Source organism: Myotis daubentonii, chromosome 15 (assembly GCF_963259705.1).
Source record: "Myotis daubentonii chromosome 15, mMyoDau2.1, whole genome shotgun sequence".
NCBI lineage: Eukaryota > Metazoa > Chordata > Mammalia > Chiroptera > Vespertilionidae > Myotis > Myotis daubentonii.
Window position 1 is genome coordinate 52,521,207 of NC_081854.1, and position 23,249 is coordinate 52,544,455.

The window sequence follows — 23,249 nt, forward strand, 5'->3', positions numbered from 1 at the left end:
AATAATAATGTACAGTTAGACATGTATCTCACACTGTACACAAAAATGTAACTCCAAATGCACAACCTAATTATAAGAGCTAGAACCATATACTTGTAGAAGAAAACTTAGGAGAAAATCCTTGCCACCTTGGGCTAGAGGAAATGTCTTTGATATGACAGCAAACACACACACATACAATTTACACTGGGCTTCATCCACAGTAAATGTTTGGATCTTCAAAAGATATCATTAGGAAAATAAAAAGACAAGACATACATACAGCCCTAGCTGGTTTGGCTCAGTGGAAAGAGCGTTAGCCTGCAGACCGAAGTTGTCCCGGGTTCGATTCCGGGCAAGGGCACACGCCTGGGTTGCGACTCGGTCCAAGGTGCAGGAGGCAGCCAATCAATGATTCTCTCTCATCATTGATGTTTCTCTCTCTCTCTCCCTCTCCCTTCCTCCCTGAAATCAATAGAAATATATTAAAAAAATAAAATACAGCATTGGCCCGCCCCTTCTCACATTGGTGTAGCTTATACAACCCTTCATATTTTGGTCTCAACTTATATTTTCAGTTCTATCCCCAACCCGCCCCACCTCCCCATTGTTACTTCCATCGCCAGCACGTGATTCTTTCACAGTTCAAAGCACTGGTGTTCTTCCTCAATACTCCCTGAAGTTCGGTTGCCCGTATCTCCTAACATTGTTTGGGTGCAACTGGAAAACTCCTATGCAACCTTCAAAGCCCTTTCCTGGGTTCCCTCCTCTAGGAAGCCTTGGCAGACGTTTTTCCTTTGAGCTAACCTGGTCCCTTGTTCCCCCTTCTGTAGGACCACACTCTGGAGTCATCACCGTTTGGGCCTGTGTCTGTCCCTTCACAGCTCCCAATGGCAGGGACAGGGGCCGATGTATCTCTGTATCCACTGAGTCAGAGGCGTCTCAGGGTCAGAGAGATATGCGTGTCCAACAACAAGGTGGAAGGGCGAGATGGGAGCAGCATTTTCTGGGGTCGTGGGGGCTGATAGCTCCGTCCCGTCCCTCCTCTCCGCCCCTGCAGCAACCCCAGATCCCTGCTCCCGCTCAGAGGGCCTTGTTACCTCTGCAAGTTTTCCAGGTGACAGGAGGCGCTCCCCAACTGCACGCAGCTGTTGAAGCACTTCGCAGTGCTCATCAGCTCGAAGGGATCGTAATGGTCCTTGTTGATGAGCCCCAGGCAGACGTTCCTGGGCTCCTCATACTGTGTTGTTTGCTCAGATTTGTTCTTGAAATCTTTCTCACCTAAGGGAGGGACGTAGAGTGTGAAGGGGCAGCAAGGGCTCCAGGGTCTGTGGTATGGGCTGGAACCCCAGCTCCGCCCATTCACACTGATGGTGTGCACTTGAGCTGGATCACACCTTCCCTGGGCCTCGGGTCCAAGGTGAAAGGATCCTTCCCCTGCCCCCTCACTCCACCCCCGCCCCCCCTCTCCTTCTTACAGGGTCAGTGGGATGCTTTGGAGAAAGTGTGTACAAAGGGCTTGGGCATGTGGCTCTGTAGATAAAAGGTTTAATATGTTAGTGATAGTACCCTTTTGCACCTCCTCCAGGAAGTCTGCCTGGCTTTTTGTAGTTGTTTTACATCAGCCTTTCCAAAGCCCTTGCAACTGTGGCCTTATGACTGTATTGGTCTTGGTTTGCCTCATTCTCCCCCATTTCCATTACAACCCTCATGGCGACCTCCTGGAGTAGGGGATACAGTAAACGGAGGCCCCTGTAGCATAGTGACTGGGGCAAGGTCACCAGCTAGCTGGAGATGGCTCCAGGACTAGCAACCAGCTTCCATGACTTCCAGTTCCGTTCCCTTTCACCTGGGACAGGGGCTGGAGAGGAAGCTTTGGGTCACATGCAAGCTGTGTGGCCTCAGACAAGTTCCTTAAACTCTCTGAGGCTCCATCTTCTCATCAGTCAAATGAGGCCAATGGGTTTTGCGGGGGAGATTAGAGATCATCAAGGACATAACCCACTGTAGGTGTTCATTTCTCATCAAAGGCAGGTGGCCTGGCTGCACGGGCTCTCATCCCTGCGAGGCAGCGACCGGCTGGAGATGAGCAGCAGCTGCCCCCTCGGTGTGGGTTTGTCAAGTCCAGTTCACCACAGACCCCACCGCTCCCCACTGCCTCCCCAGCACCGACACCAAGTTGCCTCTCCCTTGTCCAGATAAAGCTCCCTGCAGTAGGTTTTTTCCCCCTCTGCCTGAGGGATCACCATGGACTTCCCAGAGCAACAGGGAAATGAATAAGAGCTGGCCAGGTGGGCAGGGGCTGGAGCACAGCTTTCCTGGGAAAGAGAGCAGCAAGGACAAGGCCTGGGGTTTTCAAACTGCCCCTGGACAACGGCCACATGTGTGCAAGGCCAAGAGTGAAGCGGGCGGGACGAGTCTTGTTCCTGGTTTGGGTGCCCGAGGACTGTGGGGCCATTGTGGGGACAGGGAGGGGGGCCGGAGGAGGATGGTGGGAGGGCAGTGTAAGCCCTGCCAGGCCTCAGGCTCTACAGCTCCCCTGCCGCTTCCCAGAGCTCAGAGGCCAGCTGGAGAAGAGCTTGTCCAGGGCCCAACTGTGTCCCAGGCCCATCCGTGACCCAGAGCCCATCTATGTCCCAGGCCCACCCATGTCCCAGAGCCCATCTATGTCCCAGGCCCACCCATGTCCCAGAGCCAGGACTGCCAGGGAGCTACAGTGCAGGTGGTATAGTGGGGAGCACTCTCCATGCTCCCTCCATCCCCAGGGCACTGACCTGAGGCCCGGAGAACCAAAGTTTACCAGGATGGCATCTAACTCAAGCCCCCTCCCTACCCATCCTCGCCCCTGGCATGGGGTCTCCGGGCTTGGCAGGAGGGCATGAGGAGCCAGTCGCTCACCTGAGGCCAGGAGCAGGAGGAGCGAGAGAAGCAGTGCCCCCAGGGCCCTGGGCGGCACCATCCTTGGCCAGCCTTGTCCACTCTGGAGGGAGCCCTGTGGCCGTGTATCCTCTGGTCCCAGGCTCTGCAGAGCCCTCCTGCCCCCACCCACCCCTGCAGCGTCAGAGCTTCCTGTGGCCTCTTTGTAATCCTTCCTGCTCTATGGCGCCATCGGTTGGGTTGTGAAAGGTGTGGGGAACTGGGCAGTGCTCCCCTCTCACCCCATTCTGTGACCACCTGCAGAGGGAGCCTGACTGGGCAGGAGCTGCTGAACCCACCGGGGCACTTGCTCCTGGCCCTGCCGGGGAGGGTGCGGTGGGGCTGCGGCCCCGTGGCCACAGAGGCCTCACAAGAGCCGGCCGCTGGGGAGTGGTGGTGAGCACGGGCTTTGGAGTCAGGCACACCCAGCTCAGACCTTCCTCTCACAAGCCAGGGGCCTCTCTGAGCCTCTGTCTCCTCCTCTGTAAGCAAACGGCAATGGGCTGCCGCCCAGGACTGGGTCAGAGTTTGAGGAGGCCCATACACGCGGGCACACAGCCTGGCTACAGGGATGAGGCGCAACGTGGCTGGAACTTGTGCTCTCTCGCCCACGCCTATGGTACCTATGGTGCGAACAAAGCCAGGCTCAAATCCATGCCTGCTGGGGGCTGGGAGAAGAGAGGGAGCCAGCCCAGGGGTCCGGGCCCTTTCTCACCGGGAGAGGCAGGCCGGGAGGGGGCGAGGACCAGAGCACGGGCTCTGGGGATTGGCCAGGCCTGGGCTGACGTCTGTCCTGGCCACTTCCTGGCTTTCCTGAGCTGTCCGTTACTCTGAGCCTCTCAGGGGCGCGTGGGGATCTCATGAGATGATGCCAGTGAATTGTTCGGTCACTTGGCGTGGCCTCTATCATCTCTATCATTGTCTGGCTGTCCCATGATCCGGTGGCCCAGGCAGGAAGTCGGGGCAGCAGACACACATGGGGTTGGGCATGAAGGAAGGGAGGGGCTGGCCACTTCGTCCCCAACTCTGGTGGCCCCAAGGAAGCCTGCGGATGAGGCCAAGGCCCTTGGCATGGGTCCACCGCCGCTTTGAGATCAGAAGGTAAAGGGCACCCCGCCAAGGAGGTGCATGTGATCAGTCCCCCCGCCAGCTCAGGCCAGAGCCAGACCTGCTCTGCCTTGGGGGCCTCATGGGGACCCGCCCAGCCCCGACTGGCCTCTATTTCCACTTCCTCCCACATGGCGTCTGGACAGGACTCGGTCCCCAGCTGGGCCCTCTGGGCCTGAGGAGGGCTGGGGAGGGCATGTCGGGGTCACTTGTGGGGTGTGGTGGCAGGCAGGAATCTGGCATGGGGCCCCAGGCATGTCCTCTGGGAGGACAGATGGGAGCCACTGGGCCTGCCCCACCTCCCCACCCAGCAGCCTGCCGGCCTACCCACCCCAGGTCCCCGGCCGTGGACAAGGGCTCTGTGAATTGTTACCTGCTGAGCCCACCCCCGGAGACCCGTCCAGGCACCCAAACCCTCAGAGGGTCCCAGGCACACCTCACACACACCTCCCGGGGCAGCTGGGAGCGGAGGGAGGAGACCGCGGAGGGCAGAAAGCTCGGAGGCGGACCTGCACCGGCCAGGAAGGCCGGGGCACGAATAGCAACCATCCAACACGACTGCTCCCAGAACTCACGCGGGCAGAGTGTTTGACCTGCCTCACCTGTGTCACGGGATGGGGCGGGCAGATTTGGCCGCGCCAGGCTGGAGGCGGTGGGTGATGGGAGAATCGTTCAGTCATTTCATCCTTGCAGCCCCGGTGCCTCACACTGGTCCAGAAACTGGTGACACGCACCACGCGGACCAGCCGAGAGCTGAATTCAGCCCTCAAGTGTGATTCCCTGGGCCAGCGAATTTTTTTGGATCGGCCACCATTTTAAAATCCAGGGATTTGACACCACCCCAAGGTGGATTTCTCGTTTCTCATCAAAGGCAGGTGGTCTGGCTATGCAGGCTCTCGTCCCTGCGAGGCAGCGACCGGCTGGAGATGAGCCGCAGCTGCTCCTCAGTGTGGGTTTGTCATGTCCAGTTCACCACAGACCCCACCGCTCCGCACTGCCTCCCAACACTGACACCCAGTTGCCATTTATCCTTCCCCTTGTCCAGTAGGTATTTTGTTTTGTGCCCCCCCCCGCCTCCCCCCCCCGCCCCCACACACACATAGTCCTCTTCTCTCATTCACGTTTCCCAATCAGTGACTTTTAACAGAAGCAGAGAAGGAAACTCGGGGGCAGCGCCCCAAAATGTTTACATCCATTTGTTAGGTGACGACGACAGCAGACTTTTATTTTCTTCTTTACACTCTTCTACGCTTTCCAAATTCTCTACAATGAATATCACTTCCTTTTTAATATCAAAGGCAAATGAATTAGTAACTACAAAGAAAATCCCATCTCTAAGGCTGAGATGCAGATCCAATGCTGCCTCCTGCAGGAAGTCTTCCTGGATTTCCCGCCAGGCGGATGGCTCCCCCAGCCCCATGCCTGTAGCTCCAGGAGCTCTGGTCTCGTGCACACTTCACACACTAGGCTAGGAGGTCACAGGGGGGTGGGGGTGACCAGTTCTGACCCTCTGTGTCCAGCAGAGTGAACTGCGATGGTCTCTAGGCCGGTGTCACCAGCTGAGATACACCTCCGTCTGCAGGGTGCTGGGGTGGAAACAGACTTACTCCACCACGTGCCACGGTTCCTGCCACCAGCGGGCCTTGGGGGCAGCTGAGGTCCCCCGAGAGGTATGGGCTTGGCAGTGAACGAGGGTGATGCAGCTTACAGAGAGGCCCCGGTGGACAAACGGAACTAGCCCAGAACACCTATCCTAAGCCTGAGTCAGGGGCCCGCAAAGGCCCGGGCAGTAGGTAAAGGTTTACAGCAGGCACAGGCAGCTCTGGGGAACCACGCCCCAAAATACACCATTAGAATTGGGGACCCCGGGCTGTGAGTGGAGGACAGGGGAGGGGAGAGGGTGGGTGGGGAAGCTGACAGAGCACAAAGCCTTGAGCTCAGCCGCAGAGCAGCTGCTGCTGGTAGGGGTGGAGGTAGGAGTCTCCTCCTGCCGACGTCTGAAGCTCGGCCCCAATCCCTTTCACTCTGGGTGCCACCCTTGGGTTAAAATGACAGGGGCTGCAGAGTGCCCTCCTGGTGGTCACCAGAAACAGGATAGCCACGGCCCACTTCCGTCCTGGGCAGAGGCACGAGGCCAAAGCCTCTGCCAGGCCACCAAGGTCCACCATCTGACTCCAGGGCCGGCGGTTCCCGACCCCCAGCCACGAAGGCTGAGCCCAGGGCGGGCGAGTTCAGCCCGGCCTTCAGCCCCAGGCGAGGGCGGCCAGGAGGATGGTCCCACTCCTGCGCCCCTTGAGAGGGAGCCCAAGAGCCCGGTGGTCCGAGGGCCAATTCAGAAGGCCCAGCCCGGGAGTCCGGCCGCCATGCGACAGCTCCAGCCCTCTGAGGTCCCGGGGCCGGCGGCAGGGGCGCCGGCAGTGGTGCGAGGCCGCATCGCCGCTCCCTCACACCGGGTGGCGGGCTGGCGACCTAGATGCAGCTGGACGAGGTGCTGCCCGAGGTGATGGGGAGCCGGGTGCTGTCCGAGCTGCTCTTCAGAGGGGAGGGCCCGCCCTGGGCCTGCAGCCGCATGGACCAGTACCAGAGGAAGATGAGGAAGCCTGTAGGCGGCGAGGGACACGGGGCTCAGCAGGCGGGCGGCAGCGTCCCCCCAACGTCTCCCTCCCAGAGTCACCTCGACTCAGCTCTGCCCCCCGCCCCCTGCCCTCCTCTGGACACAGGCTCCCTGCACCGACGTGACCCCGCGGTCACCCACGACACCAGGCCACGCCTACCTTGGAAAGAGGTCATGATGCTGAAGAAGTAGAGGACGACCAGCTGGAAGGTGCCGGAAGCAAAGGAGAAGAAGACCAGGGCCCAGGGCAGGCCGAGGACCAGGCTGAGACCCAGCAGCGTCAGCAGGTGGGGCCACTTCTGGGTGTGCGGGTGCAGCCGCGCGATCTGCACCGCCATCGTGGCCAGCATGGCCGCGTTGAACAGGAACACCAGGCTGAAGAGGCCCAGGTTGGTGAGGTGGCTGACCAGGGAGTCCCGGATCCAGCACCTGCGGACCAGGGTGGGGGCTCAGTGCCGGGCTGGGCGGGCCCAGGGGGGTGCAGGGGAACTGCTTTGAACACCAGGGGCTCACGGGGTGAGAAGTCACTCTGTCCTCCGATCTCCTTTATTCCTTCCCGGGAGCACTCCGTTGGGCGCTGATGTGTTGTTACTGCCTCTTACTCTTGCTAGTCTCCCTTTTCAACAAAGAGCCGGCCTCCGGCTCACAGCCATCAGCCGGCATTTGGTATTAGGGCTTCCTCGTCCCGTGTCTGTCTGTATGATTACTCTCTGTGTCTGACAGTGATGCTGGTTTCCGATTTGTAGTTGATAAGACAATTTAAAAAAATATATATCTTTAAATCAACAGTTAGATGATTTAAAGGAAAATATTAAAGCAAGTAATAATATAGATGGTACAAAGGTGAGGCACTCCTGCCCCCACCACACACAGCCACTCACATGGAAGGATAGATGACACTCTCTGGGGTCCTTTGCACAGACAGGATGATGGAGCCGTAGTTGTTAATGTCCACCAGTGCCACCAAGGTCACCAGGAAGGCGGGGAAGCCTGTGGACAGCAAAGGGTGAAGCTCCATCTCCCACCCTGTGAGGCTCACCCCTCCCCTGCCTTCTGGTGAGGCCTGAGGGTGGGGGAGGGGGAAGGAAGCAGTGAGGAAGCCGCCAGAGAGCTAGGTGGAGAAGCACAGCCAGGTGCCTGGTTTGGCCAGAAGCCAGGGCAGGTCTGGGGGCCCACCAACACCCTGCACCGACTTACCCCAGCCCACGACGCTCAGCTTGAGCAGGTAGCCAGGGACGTAGGTGCCGAAGACCTCCACCACCAGTCGGTAGAGGTTGTAGCCCTCCAGGCCCATCCAGGAGAGGCAGGCGAGCAGGGAGAAGTGTAGGAAGATGGCGCTGGCGCGGCAGCCATCCTCGGAGCCTGTCAGGGCCACCGGCTCGCTGAGCAGGAAGCTCACATCCAGCAGGAAGACAGCCAGCAGCAGGTTCATGTGCACCTTGATGGTGTAATCCCGAGACTTCCTCCTGCATGGGGGGTGGGGGGAACAAGAGGAATGGTTATCCTGTGACCAGTGTGGGAAGGAGGGAGTACCTGCTCCTCCTCCTCCAGGCAGCCTTCCCAGACTACACACACACAAAAACCTCACACACAGATTTCTGACTGCAGCCAAGCCATTCCCCACTTGTGCCTGTGCACCTACTATGTGCATTTAACAGCAGCCTTAGCCAGACAGCAAAATAGACAAATCAGCCACTACAACCCACCAGATGCTCCCAAAGTCAGGGGGAAATGCTGTTACCCACACACCACAGGTCTGAGGAGGGAAGGTGGTGCCCAGGGGCCAGCAGCCAGCACCTCTCACGGCTCCCACCACCACACCCATCTCCAGGGCAGGTCTCCATGGTGGTGGGTCCTGGCCTGGGGGCCTCCCTCCCCTCTGCCGCCCTCCCCAGTCCTACCTGGAGAAGAGGTAGGCGGCGATGGTGAGGACGCAGGCCAGGGCAGAGATGACACAGCCCACGTACGACAGGAGGGTCAGGTAGTGCTTGTGCACGGCGTCCACCTCCACGGAGGCCACCTAGGTCCACGAGACAGGTCAGTGCTGCCTCGGTGTGCCCCCTCCATGAGCCCGTGGTCCGTGGGGGGGCGGCCTCAAGGGTCTGTGAACCCCCTCCCCAGACTGAGCAGACTGCGGTCCTGTGAGTGCATTTTCTGGAGGGGCCTATAGATTTCAGCACATTCCCCAACGGGTCCCTGACCCACAAAGGCCAGGGGCCCTCACCAGGTACCCTCTTCTTCCCGGGCACTGATTAGTTTTCTACAACATTCAATGCAGGATTAAGGTGTCTGGGATGGAGAAAGCACCAGCCCCCAGGAAGAGCTGACGGCCACTCTGGTCCCTCAGATTCTGGGTTCTAAGATTCTGAGAACGGGGACCTCGGACACAAAGCTTCTGAGATCTTGGGGGAACTCATGCCCACCCAAGGGCCTCCACTCTGGACCTCGGTACCCCCTCGAGGGCTCCTTAGAAGCACTCTCCTAGCCCCACCCCAGCCCCGAGGAATCGGCATTCTAGGTCAGGGCCAGGAATCTGCATTTCTGTCATGCGCCAGAACTTGGCGATAAACGGCATGGGGTTGTAGAGACCAGCTCCTTTCCTTAGGAGCTGTGTGACCTCGGGGAAATTGCTTAACCTCTCTGAGCCTCTGTTTCATTATCTATAAAATGGGAGAACAGGAGTCACCTCAGGGGTGGTTGTGAGGAATGGGTGACAGACTCTCTGAGGGGTGGCGGGCACACAGCAAGAGCTCACCATCAGAACTGCAAAGTAGGTCAGGTGGTCGCAGTGGCAGGACGTCTGCATCTCTCTGCTGATGGTCTTGCACCCGGCGCTGCTCCAGCTCCCTGGGCCGGTCACTGGGGAGGGGACAGCAAGGGGCTCTGATCAAGCCCAGTCTCCCAGGGCCCCACTGAACCCCCAAATGTATGACTGTATCATTCTCCCGAGCCTTTGCTCCACCCGGCAGATCCCTCATCTGCCATCACTCCCTCTTCAAAGCCCACCTTGTCCAGGAAGCCCTCCCTGATTAACCCCATGCCCCCCACCCTCCAGGTACCTGCCCAGGGCAGACCCCTCCACACTCACATGCCGAGCCTTCAACCCAGAATACACATTGCAGCGTCACGTTCTTCTGTAGGGACCAGAAGGGAGAGTGCATCCATTACAGTCCACCCCTTCGTGGGCCAGACAGGAAGTCAATGTTAGGACACACGCCTCCTCCCCCCCAGTTGGACCTGACTGGCTGATTGGCCAGTCGATCATTTCGTTAAAGACCAGTGATTCAGAAGAGAGGGGGAAAGGAAAGAAAGGAAAACATGGCCAAAGGGGACCCCGTCTCCTGGCCGGTTTGCTCACACTCACCGGCTGTGGCTGGTGCTGGAAGGTGAGCACCACGGGCTCCGAGAGGTTGGCGACCTTGGTGTTCGGCACAACAATACCCAAGACCTTCTCCCCCAAGACTTGGCTGGAATTCTTGTCCTAGATATGGGGGGGGGAGGGCGGTTCGGGGCTGAGAAGAAAGGCCCAGAATCCCCTAGGCTCTCTAGCTCCTGTCGCTGGCATGCTGGGTCTCCCGTTGGGAACAGTGATTGCACGGATAGTCATTTACACTTTAGTGAGAACAATGCCACTCAGACCCTCCCCCCCCCCTCCCCGGGAAGATGTGCACGGTGCGGGCCAATTTCTGGCTTTGTGAGGAAGGGCTCTGACTCCTGGAGGAGGGGCTGGGCTCCACGCTTCCTTCCATCTTTCCGTCAGACAGACACGGCTTTCCCCGGGGAGGGGGGTGGGGGGGGGGCGCGTACCTGGAACAGGGCTTGGCTGCTGAAGTCCACCAGGAGGAGTCTCTTGGCAGCCTCCCCCCTCCGGCCTTTGGTCTGGAAGAGCGCGCGGGGCAGCAGCACCGAGTACTCCAGGATCTCCCCCGGACCCTCCTGCAGACAGAGTGTCCTTAGGGTCAGCCAGAGGCAGACCCCACGCCCCCCACTCCCTCCCACGCACACACTTTCCGGGCTGCTGCCTGACTCACAGCAGCCCTTCTCCCCCCTCCTTCGTGGGCGCCAGCATTAGCCGGGGAGCTTCTGGTTAGAGCCCAGGCCCCCAGGGGCAAACAGGCCTGAGGCAATCCCACGGTATCCTCGGGCTTCAGACGCCAATCCTGCCTTTAGCATCCTCGTGTGTGGGGTGTGGGTGGCTCCCAGCTCACCAGGCCCACGCAAGAGACCATGTCATGCACAGGCGTTCTGGGGGCGGTCTCTGTCCGCACAGATGTGCCCCTCATGCAGAGACCAGGCCCCGCCCCCACCCCAAGGGGTAGCCCCTGACCAAGGGAATTCTTTGGGCCTGGCTCCCTCCTTGTCAGCATACATCTAGCACGCCCCTCCCCGGCCTCCACATCTGCTTCCGGCCCTGGCAGATCTGAGCCCTGACCTCCTGCCGGGAGTGGAGGTGCAGGTCCCGCAGGCCGGCTGTGGGCTGGAGCTTCCACACGGTGGCGTTGACCCGCTCCTCTTCGAAGGACACCGTGTCCCCTGTGAACCTCAGGGAGGTCAGCTTCGACTCCAGGCTCTGCAGCTGCCTGACGGGGGGAGAGAGGTGGTGACTCCTGGGGGGTGGGGGGGGGGGGTGTCCAGGCTGGCGAGCAGGGAGCCACAGGGCAATACACAGGAAAGAGGCAGATGGGGAGAGGGAAAGGGGGTCAGGGGAGAGGAGAGAGGGGGCAGGAGAGAAAAACAGAGAGGATGACCTGCAGGAGGGAGAGAGGATGACCGGCAGGAGGGAGAGAGGAAGCGGGAACATCCAGGCAAACAGGAAAGGGGGGTGGGGGTGGGGGCCTGTCCTGGGCCCAGTTCTGCCTGGATGGACCTACTCTGAGGCCGTGGAGCAGCCCTACCATCCCCGGGCCTCAGTCTGCTGAACTGTAAAATGGGCCCATCCTTCGTCCTTCACTGCTGGGGAGAGGGCTTGGGCATCCTGTCCTGGACGGCAGGAGTGGTGTTTGCCCCACACTCAGGCAGGTGTGGGGCATGGCCTGCAGGCTGAATCCCAGCTCCTCCACGAGGAGATGGAAGGACAAGAAGAAAGTTCCGGCCCCAGGCGCGGTCTCCACCCGGCCTCCCACTCCAGGCCCCAGCTGCCCAGGTGCACACTCACTGGCTGGAGTGGGTGGGGGTGGCCGAGGGCCTCCTGGGGATCTTCCCCGGAGCCTTCAGAAGCTGGCTGAGCCGCTGGAGGTCCCGTTTCAGCTCGCACATGTCCACCGAGGCATTGTGGGAGGCCGTGTGGGGAGGATCTGGGGGGACAGACCCAGCTAAGGCTATTGGTTGAGGTCCCTGCCACACTCATGATCCTCTCAGGCCTCCCGCTACTCCGAAAGCTTCATTCCCATTTTATGGAAGGAAAAACGGAGGCTCTACCAGATAGGCTGGGCTCCCCACTTACTCAGAGAGGCGGCCGGCCAGCCAGGAACCTCCAGCCACCCCGGCCGAGTGACGTGGGGCACCCCCACCCAGGGGCCCTGCTGACTACACACAGGAGCTGGGAGAGCCTGTGCCAGGGTCCCTTCAAGAGGGATTGGGGGGGGGCCTCATGTGGTGGCTCTGGGGACTCCACACCCGCAGCCTCCCCGACACCAGGTTCCAGGCCCTGCGCCTGGGTCCCCTGCACCCCAGGGCTGCAGACTTGGGTGGTCAAATGGGGACGAGCACATGTTGAGGGGCGGGGGGCCTGTGCCTCTCCGTGCCTCAGTTTCCCCCTCTGTGAAATGGGGACAAACATCCTCCGCCATCAAGGAAGACAGGCCCTGGGGAGCCACATCCGAATTTATAAGGAGGAAAGCCTGATTTTTAGGTGATTTGCAACCTTTGACTCATTTAAAAAACAAAACAAAAAACAACCCTCTGTACAGGCCAAGCGAGGCCAGGCCAGATCCGTCCTTCAGGCTGCTCTTTGCAGCTGGGCCTGCTTGGCCTTAAACCCTCCCTGGCGGGGACAGAATCCCAGCCTGGAGGTGAGGCACCCCATTGACAACCCCGCCTGGTCTGCTGCACTGGACAGCGCCGGGGCCAAAAGCCAGCCTGCTCGCCCAGCATTTTCACGCGCCTGGAGCTGCTAACATCGTCAAAGTGTCATGTCCCCCAGGCCCTACCCCTGAGAGCCCCCACCCCAAGCCAGATCTGCCTGGAAGGAAGAGAATCAGGGAAATCCTAGACCCCCCCAATAAAGCCTTCAGCTCCTTCTGAACACCCTCTCCTCCCTGCCCCCCATCCAGTACTTAAAGGGAGGTGGGGCCACATCACACCGGTCACACCCAGCGGGGTGGGGGGCGGGGGCAGACACGGTCTTCACCCCTCAGAGACAGCCTCACCGCTTTCCAGAACTTTGATTTCTCTTGCTCTTCTCCATACCCCGCCCCATGCCAATCAGCTGCTGGGTTCACACCCTGGCTCCCTCACTTACTGGCTGTGCAACTCTGTGCCTCTCCGTGCCTCAGTTTCCCCCTCTGTGAAATGGGGACAAACATCTTCTGGCTCCTGACAGCCAGTCCCTTCTTTCCATTCGCTCTGTTCCCATCCTGTTCAGACTCCATCTTCCTTCACCTGGGCCTTTCCCGCAGCCTCCGGATGGGACTTGGCCCCCTCCACCCTCACCGCTCCCTTCCCGAGAATCTCCTGAAACACACCTTGGATCACACCCTCCCCCTCCTCAGGCACCTTCAGTGGCTCCCCACTGCCTGTGAACGAAGCCCGCTCTCCATGAGTGGACCTCAGAGCCTGTCCGTTTCCCAGCCTGCTTTGCGTTCTGCCTTCCCTGCCTCAGGGCCTTTGCACAAGCTGTTCCTGCCTGGCTTACCATGGAAGGAGAAGGTGAAGCCGACAGCACTGGGCAGGCTGGTGTTCTGGGGGCTCCACCAGGAGCTGACAGAGGTGGCGAGCATCCGGGGGCCCTGGGCCAGGATCGGCTCCTGGCCCTGGAAGCACAGGAGGCGGGAGGCTTGGTTACTCAGCAGGAAGTCGTTCTTGCCGTAGAGCAGGTGCAGTTCCCCAGCGTGGCGCTTCCAGGAGAGGCAGAAATGGTAGAGGCCCCTGGGGTCGGGGAAGAAGTGGGAAGCCCTGGGGACTCCAGGGAAGGGGGCGTGGACTGTGAGGGCCTCCTCCGAGTTCTCCACGGAGATGCGCAGCTGTGTCCACCGCTCGTAACGGAGGCTGCTCTTCTGCGTCTGGTTCCGCTGGCCGCAGAAGCAGAAGTCCTCCCGGAAGCCCCCAGCATGGGCACCTGAGGAGGCAGACACTGCAGATGGGACTCTGGGGCAGGGGCCGTGGGAGGGGCAGAACACAGGGGCCCAGTATCTGGGACCCACACACATTTCAAAGGTCAGCACCTCAGAGGGCCCACAAAAAATGTGAGTGGCCTTGCTCAAAAATCATTGGCTTCAAAATATGAAAAGAAGGAACTCAAAAGTCATCATTTCTAAGGCAAAGCATTTTTAAAATAGCAATCGGGTATCTGATGAGGCCATGCTGCTATAGACAGGTTTTTGGGCATTGCACAAGGAAGTTCTGGCTCCAAAGTGAGTGGGGCGGACACCCAGTCCATGATCCCCACCCCAAGCGGTGCATCGGCAAACTACATCTGCCAGAGAAAAGGGGGTGCCCTGCCCTGGCCGGTGTGGCTCAGTTGTTTGGGGGTTGTCCCGTGCTCCGAAAAGTAGCTGGTTCCATTCCCAGTCAGCTCACATGCCTGGGTTGCAGGCTCAGTCCCCGGTAGGGGGCATGCAGGAGGCAGCCAATCGATGTTTCTCTCTTCTCCATTCCTCTCTCTAAAAATCAATAAACTATTCTTTTTTTAAAAAGGGGGGGGACCTCCTCTTTTCTCAAAGGTACCATCTACTTGCTAAGCTGTGTCTGCAGGCCTGTGCCTGCCCAAGGGCTTAGGGGTGCACTGGCCGCTGGCCTAGGCATGGGGGCCTTTGATGCCAGTCCCAGCTGTCCCAGGAAAGCCTACCTTGAACCAGGAGCAGCAGACCCAGCAGCAGCGGCCCTGTCTGCACCTGCGCTGGGGCAGCCATCGTCCGCCTTAGGAGTCACCCTGGGAAGTCACTGCCTGAAAGACAGCAGGGATGTTAGCCAGGGGCCTGACCCACAGGGAGGCTGAGCCAGCCCTGCAGAGGGGAGGCCGTGTAGCACGGGGGGTGTGAGGTGGGGAGGCAAGTGTGGAAAGAGCCCGCGGACACCCCCTCCCCCCAAACCTGCCAGAAGCTGAGCATCAAGAGGCTGTGGCTGGCCCCGCTGGTATGGTTCAATGGATGAGCATCAACCTATGAACCAGGAGGTCAGGGTTCGATTCCCAGTCAGGGCACATGCCCGGGTTACAGGCTCGATCCCCAGTGTGGGGTGTGCAGGAGGCAGCCGATCCATGATTCTTTCTCATCATTGATATTTCTATCTCTCTCTCCCTTCCTCTCTGAAATCAATTTAAAAAAAAATTTTTTTGTTGTTGTTAAAAACAGGCTGTGGCTGACCAGAGCCCGGCCAAGTTCAAGCCCTGGCTGCACCTCTTGCTTGCCACAGGACCCTGTAGAAGTCACAGAAAACGGGGTCTCTCTGAACCCAGCAGGGCAAGGCTAGGGTCCTCTTCGCTAGGATCTGGTGGGGAAGGCTCCACAGCGCCACCTGGAGGCGACTCAGGAGAAAGGGGGCTCTCAGAGTCTTCCCCAGGAACCTCACCATCCCCACCCCCAACACCCAGCACAAATCCCTCTGCTGGCGGTCCTGGCCTCCTTTGGTTCCCACCACTGGCCAGGGCGCCCTTTACTAGCCTCCCAGGAGGTGCAGGATGGTGCACGCCCTCCTCAGCCCGCCAGGGAGCTCCCTCCCAATCCATCTCTGTGGACAGCGGAGAGCAGGGAGGTGGGGTGAACAAGTGAAAGGAGAGTGAAGAATCAGCGCGTCCATGGCGCCCTCTACAGGGGCCAGAGGGGAAGGGCGCTTCTCATCGTGACCACCAGGGGGAGCCAGTTTCCAGGGCTCTGGGTGTCTGGTGCCGCTGTGAGACTGTCCCAATCTGAAGGGGAGACACTCAACCTTATGGCTCAAGTGGGGGGTGGCCCAACTACCTTCACCTCCACCTCCACCTCCACCCCGGGGTGGAGGGGGCACTTCTTCTGACCCCCCATGGCCTCTATTAGCTGAGCACCTACTCTCTGCCAGCCTGTGCTGGCCCACCCCACCCTCGTACCTATATTAATCCTCTCCAACCCTGTGACGTGGGCCATACTGAGGTCCAGGGGGTTAAGTGACTTGCCCAGAAGCCAGGAGTTCTTCCTGCCTGGTCAGAACTGTGGTGCCTGGCCGAGAACCTGTGTGCCTGGCACGCATAGAGAGATGCCGGGTGGCTTGGTCTTTGCCGCTGCCATTTGGCCCTCTAACCAAGTTGGGTGGTGCCAGACGCAGACAGGCACCCTCATCCTGTGGGGAACTGCATATGGTCATGGTGACAGATGCAATCACCTGCCACAGGCCAGACGAAGGGAAGCCTGGAAACCTAGGCGCACGGGTGGAGTGAGAGTTTGGTGGAAACCAAGGAGGGCTTCCAGGAAGAGGTGGCATTTAAATGGCCTAGTTGAGGGTAGTGTTAAAGGGAGGTGTGACCCAGGCAAGAGCTCATTGTCTCCTGCTTGGGCCGTGCCTTCCTCGAACTAACCTGCCTCCCCCCCCTCAAGTTACAGCTAGTCTTCTACGTGTAATGGAACCCTCATTTCTTGGGCCTCATCAATCCCATCATTGGTCAGTCGGGCTCATAGTCCTGCTCTGGTGGCATCACAGGACCCCTTAGAAGAAGGATGTGAAAGTGTTTTAGGGAACGGCCACTGTTTCCTAGGTTGTGATTTTTCAGGTTTCACGCTGTGGCCGCTCTGAACATTTTGACCCCTTTTGAAACTGCCTTCTGCCACCCAGACCAGAGGAAGGAAACACAGCATCCAGGACAGAAATATGTCCCTCCTGCCCCACCCCCTTTCCTTCTCCTCTCAGCCAGCCTCTGTCGCTGTCTACCTCTGACTCCCTATCCAGATGTCACCTCTTCCAGGCAGCCTCCCTGACCTCTGCTTTATGCTGTGAACTCGTAGTTCGCACATCACTTTGAGAAGGTGGCCCAAATTCTCCATGTTATGGCGTTTATTTTATTCTATTTTAAATGTATCTTTATTGTTGAAAGTATTACAGATGTCCCCTTGCCCCCCCCCCCATTGAACCCCTTCACCCCGACCATGTTATGGCTCTTAGATTTGAGGCCTAGAGAGGGCCAACACTTCCTAACATCGCACAGCAGGCGAGGATGGAGCTGGCCAGCAGGCACGCAGCTCTCTGGCACACTGACCTTCAAAGTGAGCGACCACTGTCCGTAGACTAGGTCCCAGGACAGGGTCGCAGTTTCCTCATTGTAAATAGCACTAAAAATCAAGGCTACCTCAGCGGTCATTGCAAGAATTAAATGAGTTGATAGCCGTAAAGGATTTAGAACAGGGCCATGTGTGCTGTAGAAGCCACCTGTGTCAGCTAAATATCTCTGTATATGCCCAGCCGGCGTGGCTCAGGGGTTGAACACTGACATATGAACGAGGAGGTCACGGTTCGATTCCCGGTCAGGGCACACGCCCGGGTTACGGGCTCGATCCCCAGTCGGGGGCGTGCAGGAGGCAGCCGATCAATGATTCGCTCTCATCATTGATGTTTCTAGCTCTCCCTCCCTCTCCTTCCTCTCTGACATCAATAAAAATGTATTAAATAAATATCTATCTCCCGGCTGTCACAGGCCCTTCCTGTGTCGCCCCTCCCCCCTCCCCCCCCCCCCGCCCCCCAGCCCGGCCCCAGCCCGTGTCCACGGCCTCCGCAGCACCGAGCCGGGAAATTCTCAGAGCGTGAAGCTTCCTTCCCGGAGCACAACGGGAAAACCGAAACCCCACCCAGAAAAGTCCCTCCTCCCAGCCGGACCTGAGGCTGCCCGCAGGACCCAGGGGACAGGAGAGTGGACTGAGACAGGAGAAGACCCAACCCAGATCGGGCAGGGGGAGGGCACGTCTGCCACCCCACGCTGCCCACTTGGCAGTACAGCGAGTTCCCATGATGCAGGACACACACTCCAGCACCTCCAGGATGCCCTGGTCCCCACCCCATGTGCCTCCACCTGGCTCAGTGGGAATGAGGGCGGGGGTCTGTGTTCTGCAGGCTGAACCCCATACCTGAACCTCCACATGGGCCGCGTGGCCAGAACCTTGTCCCCAGTCTCTGGATCTGGGGACCCACAGAGCTGGACAGGCCTCGGCCATCAAATACTCTTAGAGCCAACCAACGGCTGGTCCCCAGGCCAGACCCTCGTCTCCCCTCACACAGCACTGGCCAGGCTCGATGATAACAGCAGAGCACCCTCTACACTAGCCCATGAAGTCCTCCGAGCCACCTGGCGAGGCTGGTCCCACTGCTTGGCCATTTTGCAGATGAGGAAACTGAGGCTAGAGAAGGGCTATCTGTTCCATGATCACCACGGGGGGAGTCAAGACAGGGCCCTGGGTCTCGCTCTAGAGAACTCTTTGCAGACAAAGCTCCCCGGGTTGCACATGCCCTTGGCGTGGAAGACCCCCCAAAGCAAAGGAGAGAAAGTGGGGGGCAGTAGAGGCAGTGCAGAGAACTCCAACCTGGGAGAGAGGGTTTGGGGGCCGAGCCCCTCGGGGAGCCCCCACCCCCCAGCTCCCCTCCCAGGGCAGCTGTCCCTGACCTCAGGCTTTTCCTAAACACACGCAGAGAGAACAGTTAGGCCCAGCCTGACACAGCGGGGACCACCGTCACGGGATCCCCCAGGATCAGAGGGAGCAGCGAGTACCCAGGGCTTGTCTGGGCCAGGAGAGGGGCTCAGGCTCCAGCTCCAGCTCAGGCCCAGCCCTGCCCATCTCGCGGTGGGGAGGGGGCCATGGGCAGAGACCCACAGCTCACTTTCTCCCCCCGGGGCCTGAGTCACTTCCTCTGCCCACCGTGTCCAGCCACGAGTCACTGAGCCACCGCTAGCCCGGGCCCTGCTCCTGGAAAAGCCATTTCCTCAGAGGACGGAGGTGGAAGTTGAGTGGACAGGACCTGGCGGCCCTGGGGTGAAGCCTTCCCCGGCAGGCACCCCTCCAGGAGGATGCTGGGGGCCTGGTCCCCGCCCCTCTCCTCCTTCCCTATGCAGACACTGCCTCACCCACCTCCTGTCCCTCTGCCTCCCGACCCCTGCGACAGCTCCACTCATCTGAGAGTCACTTCACACACACCCTCTCCTGGAAGCTCTACCCAACCCCCCACCCCCCACCAGAATTCACTTCTCAACTCTTGGGGGGGGGGGTTACAATACCCAACCCCGTTGTCATGAGGTCACATCACAGGGGCCCAAACCTGCCTGTGGTGTGGGTCAGGCCCCCCAAGGGAGTTGACTAAAATGCATTTTCACAGCCCCCTCTTCTCCCTCTCCCCCCTCCCCCCTTTCTTGCCCCCCTCCCGTAGGTTAGGGCCCAGAGGGTCTGGGCTGGGACTAGGGAGCTGGATTTAGCAAGAGTCCCTCCAGTCCCAGTGATCAACCCTTGCAGGCTTGGGACCACGGGGGGAGGGGGGGGAAGGGGGGGGCGGGCAAGCCTGGGATCAAACCCAGAGCCCTGTTTTCTAGAGAAGCTCCGAGAGGGGTGGGGCCTGGCCCAGATCACTCCACGGGTAAGTGGCAGAGCCTGGGCCGGGGGCCAGCAGGCTGTGTCCAGGCGGAACCTCTTGTCACCCCGGTGGCGAGATGTGTCACTCTTTCTGGAACCTAGACGGGGCCTCCCAAGACAGCCGGCAGGAGGCGGCGGGTGGGGAGAAGGCAGCCAAGGAGGGTGGGACCCCCTGTGGGGCATCGGCATGAGCCTGGGGGGAGGACAGGGGGAGAGGACCCGGCCCCCTTCCCTGCCCCAGCTTGGTCCTCAGCTGCTTCTACTGGGGGGCGGGGAGGGGGGACAGTATCAGCAGCTGGCGGGTCCCCCTGAGCCCCGGGCAGAGGGCCTTGGGAGAGGGACAGGGAGAGGGTGGGTGAGGGCGAGGGTGAGACCTGGAGAGTGTAAGTGTGCCCGTGGGTGGGCGTGTGGGTGTGCACGCCAGCGCGGTTACCGCGTGTGCACATGCAGGGAGCAGAGGGGAGAAAGGGGAAGAGGCTGTGAGGGGGCGGGCTGGCCCTGAGGAGGAGCTGGGAGCTGCTCAGACGGCCTCCAGCTGGGACGGCAGTTAGGGCAGAACAGGGGGGACCCCTTGCAGGTGCTTCCTGGGGGGGATGGGTGGGGGGCTGAGAGGACCCTCCCCCAGCGGTTTACAAACTATTTGGTAAGTCAGCCTTGCCTAGAAACACCTGTACCCAGCGTGTCAAAGGAGGTGCCCCCTCACCCTGGTGGGACCCAGGGCCACACCCCACTCCCAGCCTAGCGCCCACCCCTCCAAGCCCAGGGCTCCTGGGAGCACGGCTCGCAGACACCCAGCCTCTCTCTCTCCTCCCTCTGTTCCCGCTTGCAAGTGTGGGGACCGAGGCCCAAGCTGGGTGACCACACAGGGCCTCCCGCCAGGAAGGGTGACCTGGCATTGCTGGGGAAGCTCAGTGACTTCAGGTTTTAGGAATCTGTCTACAGCAGAGGAGAAGAGAAATGAAGCGAGCAGCCTTTTCCGGAGACAGGCGGAGGCCAAAGGCTGGCACACACATGGCCCAGGGCGAGCCTCGCGTGCCTGCAGCCACCTCCTCGCGGCCGCCCTGCCCGGCCAAGTCCAGCGGGCCCGGCCCTGTGGGAGGAGGGGGAGGAGGGGGGCGCCCCTGCCAGTTGGAGACTCTGAGTTCTCCCAGGAGCCGGCTGCCCCCTGCAGCTGCTCTATCGGAACCGCAGCATTTGCTTAAAACCCCAGAGGGGCCAACATAGTCACCCACCCGGAGAGGAGCTGGGTTTGCGGGTTCCCACCTCTGAGCCTTTGCACGGGGGGATACCGGCCTCAAGACACGTCTGTGCAGGTCCCCACGCCCTGAGCCTCCGGCCTCCACATCCCCATCTTGACAACCTCCGTACTCCAGCCACACGGTGCTGGGCAGGACACCAGGTGGTGCCCTGGCCAGTGTGCTCAGTGGTTAGAGCGCCAGCCCTCTAATCCTGGCCAAGGGCGCGTACATGGGTGGCGAGTCTGATCGCTGCCCCCAGTCGGGGTGCATGCAGGAGGCAGCCAATCGGTGTGTCTTTCACATCGATGTTTCTCTTTCTCTCTCTCCCCGCCCCCCCTCACCCCTCCCTTCTACCCTCTCTAAAACTCAATGGAAAAAATATCCTCACTCCTTGGATGAGGATAAAAAAACAACAACAGCACTGGGTGGTGATGGGAGTGAATAGGGGTCTCCCTGGCACAGTGACAAGGACCCTGGAGCCCCGCAAGGGGAGGGGGAGGGCAGCTCCCTCTGGGTTGGTGCTCAAATCGTGCTGGTGCTGGGCAAAGCGTGTCCACAGCTTCTCATTCAACCCTCACCAACGCTGTGCAGCACATGCTACTCTGCCCCTGCTTCACAGAGAAGGAAACTGAGGTCCAAAGAGGCTGAGCGATGCCCCAGATCTCACAGCCAGTAACGAGCCACCAGGACTCCAGTCCATCCCACCTTGAAAGCCGCGCTTGCCGCCACGGTGGTCCCCGGAGTCCCTTCCCTCCTCTGGGACTGTTCCCTGAGTTTACCCTCAGAGCACTTCCTCAGAAGGATTACTTCCCAAGTTAGAGAAGGGATGCAGGCCCTACCTGGTCTTGACTGTTAGCACACGGAAGGTTCTGGTAAGTCCCGCAGGAAGGAAATCCACGGAGCTTGGTGGGCCTTGGTTTCCCAGCTCAATGTTACCATCCTTTTTTTTTTTTTCCCTTTTGCATGGATAACCATTATCCACATGAAAAGAAGCTCTCAGAAACCTTGCCACCACACGGATAGGAAGCCGGTATACACACACACACCCCGATCCCGGCCTCCAGTGCCCGCTCCCCTCTGAGCGGCCCCCAAGGCCATTAGCCGGCACAAGATGGGCTGCAGGAGCCCTGTAGGCGGTGATGGTCCCCAGGGCCGCTCATCATTATCCTTGACACTTCCAGGCAAGAGGTCCCCGGAGAGCCTGGGGTACACTCGCCCCATCCCACCTCCCTCCGGCCGGCATCGCCAGCTCCTGGAGAAAGGGCACTGCCAGCCCTGTCCCCGGGTTGGCTCTTCCATTAGAGTCAACCACAGCCAGCTGGGCCCTCGCCTTACCTCAAGCAGCTGAGACACTTAGAGTGTGGAATGGACAGGGAGGGAGGGAGGGAGGGAAAGAGAGAGAAAAAGAAAGAGAACATGAGGATGCAAGAACTTTGGGGAGTGAGAATCAAAGCCGCTGAGAATTTTATGGAGGATTAAGGAGACCTAGATCCTAAGGGAGGAGGAGGAATTGAGAGGGTCCCCGATCCGGCCGAGCCTGGTGTGGGGCTGGGGACCAGATTCCTTCATGAGCAGTGCAGGGTCAGCTCCATGCTCTAGGCCAGCTCAGTCCACAGCCAAGTCCCCCCAGCCCTCCCCCCAAGGAGCCGCTGCGGCCGGACTCCATAAACCCCAGGGCACGCACCGGTCAGCACCTGGCCAGGAACGCCCACTCCCAGGCAGGGTGGCAAGAGCGAGCCACGCCAGGTCCGGAGCCAGCTCTGCGGCTACCTGTCCCTGGACCTTCGGGGCAGTCAGTCCCTGCTGGGGCCTCCGGGGCCTCCTCTGGCGAGTTAGTAGGTGCGATCCCGGGCCCCCGCCTGCCTTCTCAGCGGCCAGCGCCTCTGGAGCTTACGGAGAAGGAAGGCCTCACCTCCAGCTGGCAGCCAGGGCGATGGTGCTGGGCGGCCTCCTCCTCCCTCCTGGCCAGGCTCCTCTGGGGAACCACAGTCGGACCTCAGCTGTCTGGCTCAGTTCCCCTTCCCCATCTGTGCTCCCACCGCACCCAAGGCCAGTGACGCCCCCCCCCCGCCCCCCACCCCGAGGCTGCTGTTCAGTGGCCCTGAGCTCCACAGAGCACCTGTCCTTGAAGCACAGGACCCTGGGTGTTCCCAAGGTCACCACCAGCCCTCCCTTTCTTTTCTCCTCCTCCAGGTCCCTGGCCCCTGGCTCAGGGGCAGACAGGACGCCCAGTCAGGCGTCCTCCCCCACGAGGCCTGGGGGCCTGGGCCAGGCTCGGGCTCAAGTCCCACGTCCTGGACACTGTGCCCGGAGCCCCCCTCCAGGGAAGCGCAGACCAAGATCCCATCCAGCTCACGGAGCACACAGCACAGCCTCACCAGGTCCAGATTGTTTGCATACCCCATGGGCAGGGTGCTCACTACCTCCAGCGACACAGCTAGCATTCATTCAGCCCTTGGAAAATGCAAGACTCGGTTCTAAGCTCTCTACACAGCGAACACATTTAACCCTCCCTGAGCCCTTATGAGACAAGTGCCATTATACCCATTTAATAGATGAGGAAACTGAGGCCCCAGCTGGAGATCACACAGCTAGCAAGAGGCAGAGCTGTGCTCAACCTCAGGGCCCACTCCCCACTTAGGACTCATGCCCTTGATTTTGCTG

At 60.0% G+C, this 23,249-nt stretch overlaps 2 protein-coding genes across 7 annotated transcripts in view; both read right to left on the reverse strand.

Annotated features, from left to right (window-relative positions):
• ADGRG3 (adhesion G protein-coupled receptor G3) overlaps positions 1 to 3,023 on the reverse strand; it is an 18,283-nt gene extending 15,260 nt beyond the window's left edge. The window contains exons 1-2 of one of the 2 annotated variants that reach the window (XM_059667941.1): positions 2,878 to 3,023; positions 1,080 to 1,260 (exon numbers count right to left, since the gene is read on the reverse strand). In XM_059667941.1, the coding sequence (XP_059523924.1) occupies positions 1,080 to 1,260; positions 2,878 to 2,938 (242 nt within the window). In that variant the 5' untranslated portion in view covers positions 2,939 to 3,023. Of the gene's footprint in view, positions 1 to 1,079; positions 1,261 to 2,877 lie in introns of those variants that run through there. The other variant, XM_059667942.1, reaches the window with a different exon arrangement.
• A 2,159-nt stretch (positions 3,024 to 5,182) lies between these two features.
• The window catches only part of ADGRG1 (adhesion G protein-coupled receptor G1), a 35,936-nt gene continuing 17,869 nt past the window's right edge, over positions 5,183 to 23,249 (reverse strand). For 2 of the 5 annotated variants that reach the window (XM_059667945.1, XM_059667944.1), the window contains exons 2-14: positions 14,622 to 14,720; positions 13,470 to 13,892; positions 11,772 to 11,928; positions 11,049 to 11,196; positions 10,424 to 10,552; positions 9,981 to 10,097; positions 9,705 to 9,750; positions 9,372 to 9,475; positions 8,518 to 8,636; positions 7,814 to 8,082; positions 7,498 to 7,606; positions 6,777 to 7,045; positions 5,183 to 6,602 (exon numbers count right to left, since the gene is read on the reverse strand). In XM_059667945.1, coding sequence (XP_059523928.1) covers positions 6,472 to 6,602; positions 6,777 to 7,045; positions 7,498 to 7,606; positions 7,814 to 8,082; positions 8,518 to 8,636; positions 9,372 to 9,475; positions 9,705 to 9,750; positions 9,981 to 10,097; positions 10,424 to 10,552; positions 11,049 to 11,196; positions 11,772 to 11,928; positions 13,470 to 13,892; positions 14,622 to 14,685 — 2,085 coding nt within the window. In that variant the 5' untranslated portion in view covers positions 14,686 to 14,720 and the 3' untranslated portion in view covers positions 5,183 to 6,471. Of the gene's footprint in view, positions 6,603 to 6,776; positions 7,046 to 7,497; positions 7,680 to 7,813; positions 8,083 to 8,517; positions 8,637 to 9,371; positions 9,476 to 9,704; positions 9,751 to 9,980; positions 10,098 to 10,423; positions 10,553 to 11,048; positions 11,197 to 11,771; positions 11,929 to 13,469; positions 13,893 to 14,621; positions 14,721 to 22,497; positions 22,523 to 23,249 lie in introns of those variants that run through there. The other 3 variants (XM_059667946.1, XM_059667947.1, XR_009448909.1) reach the window with 3 other exon arrangements.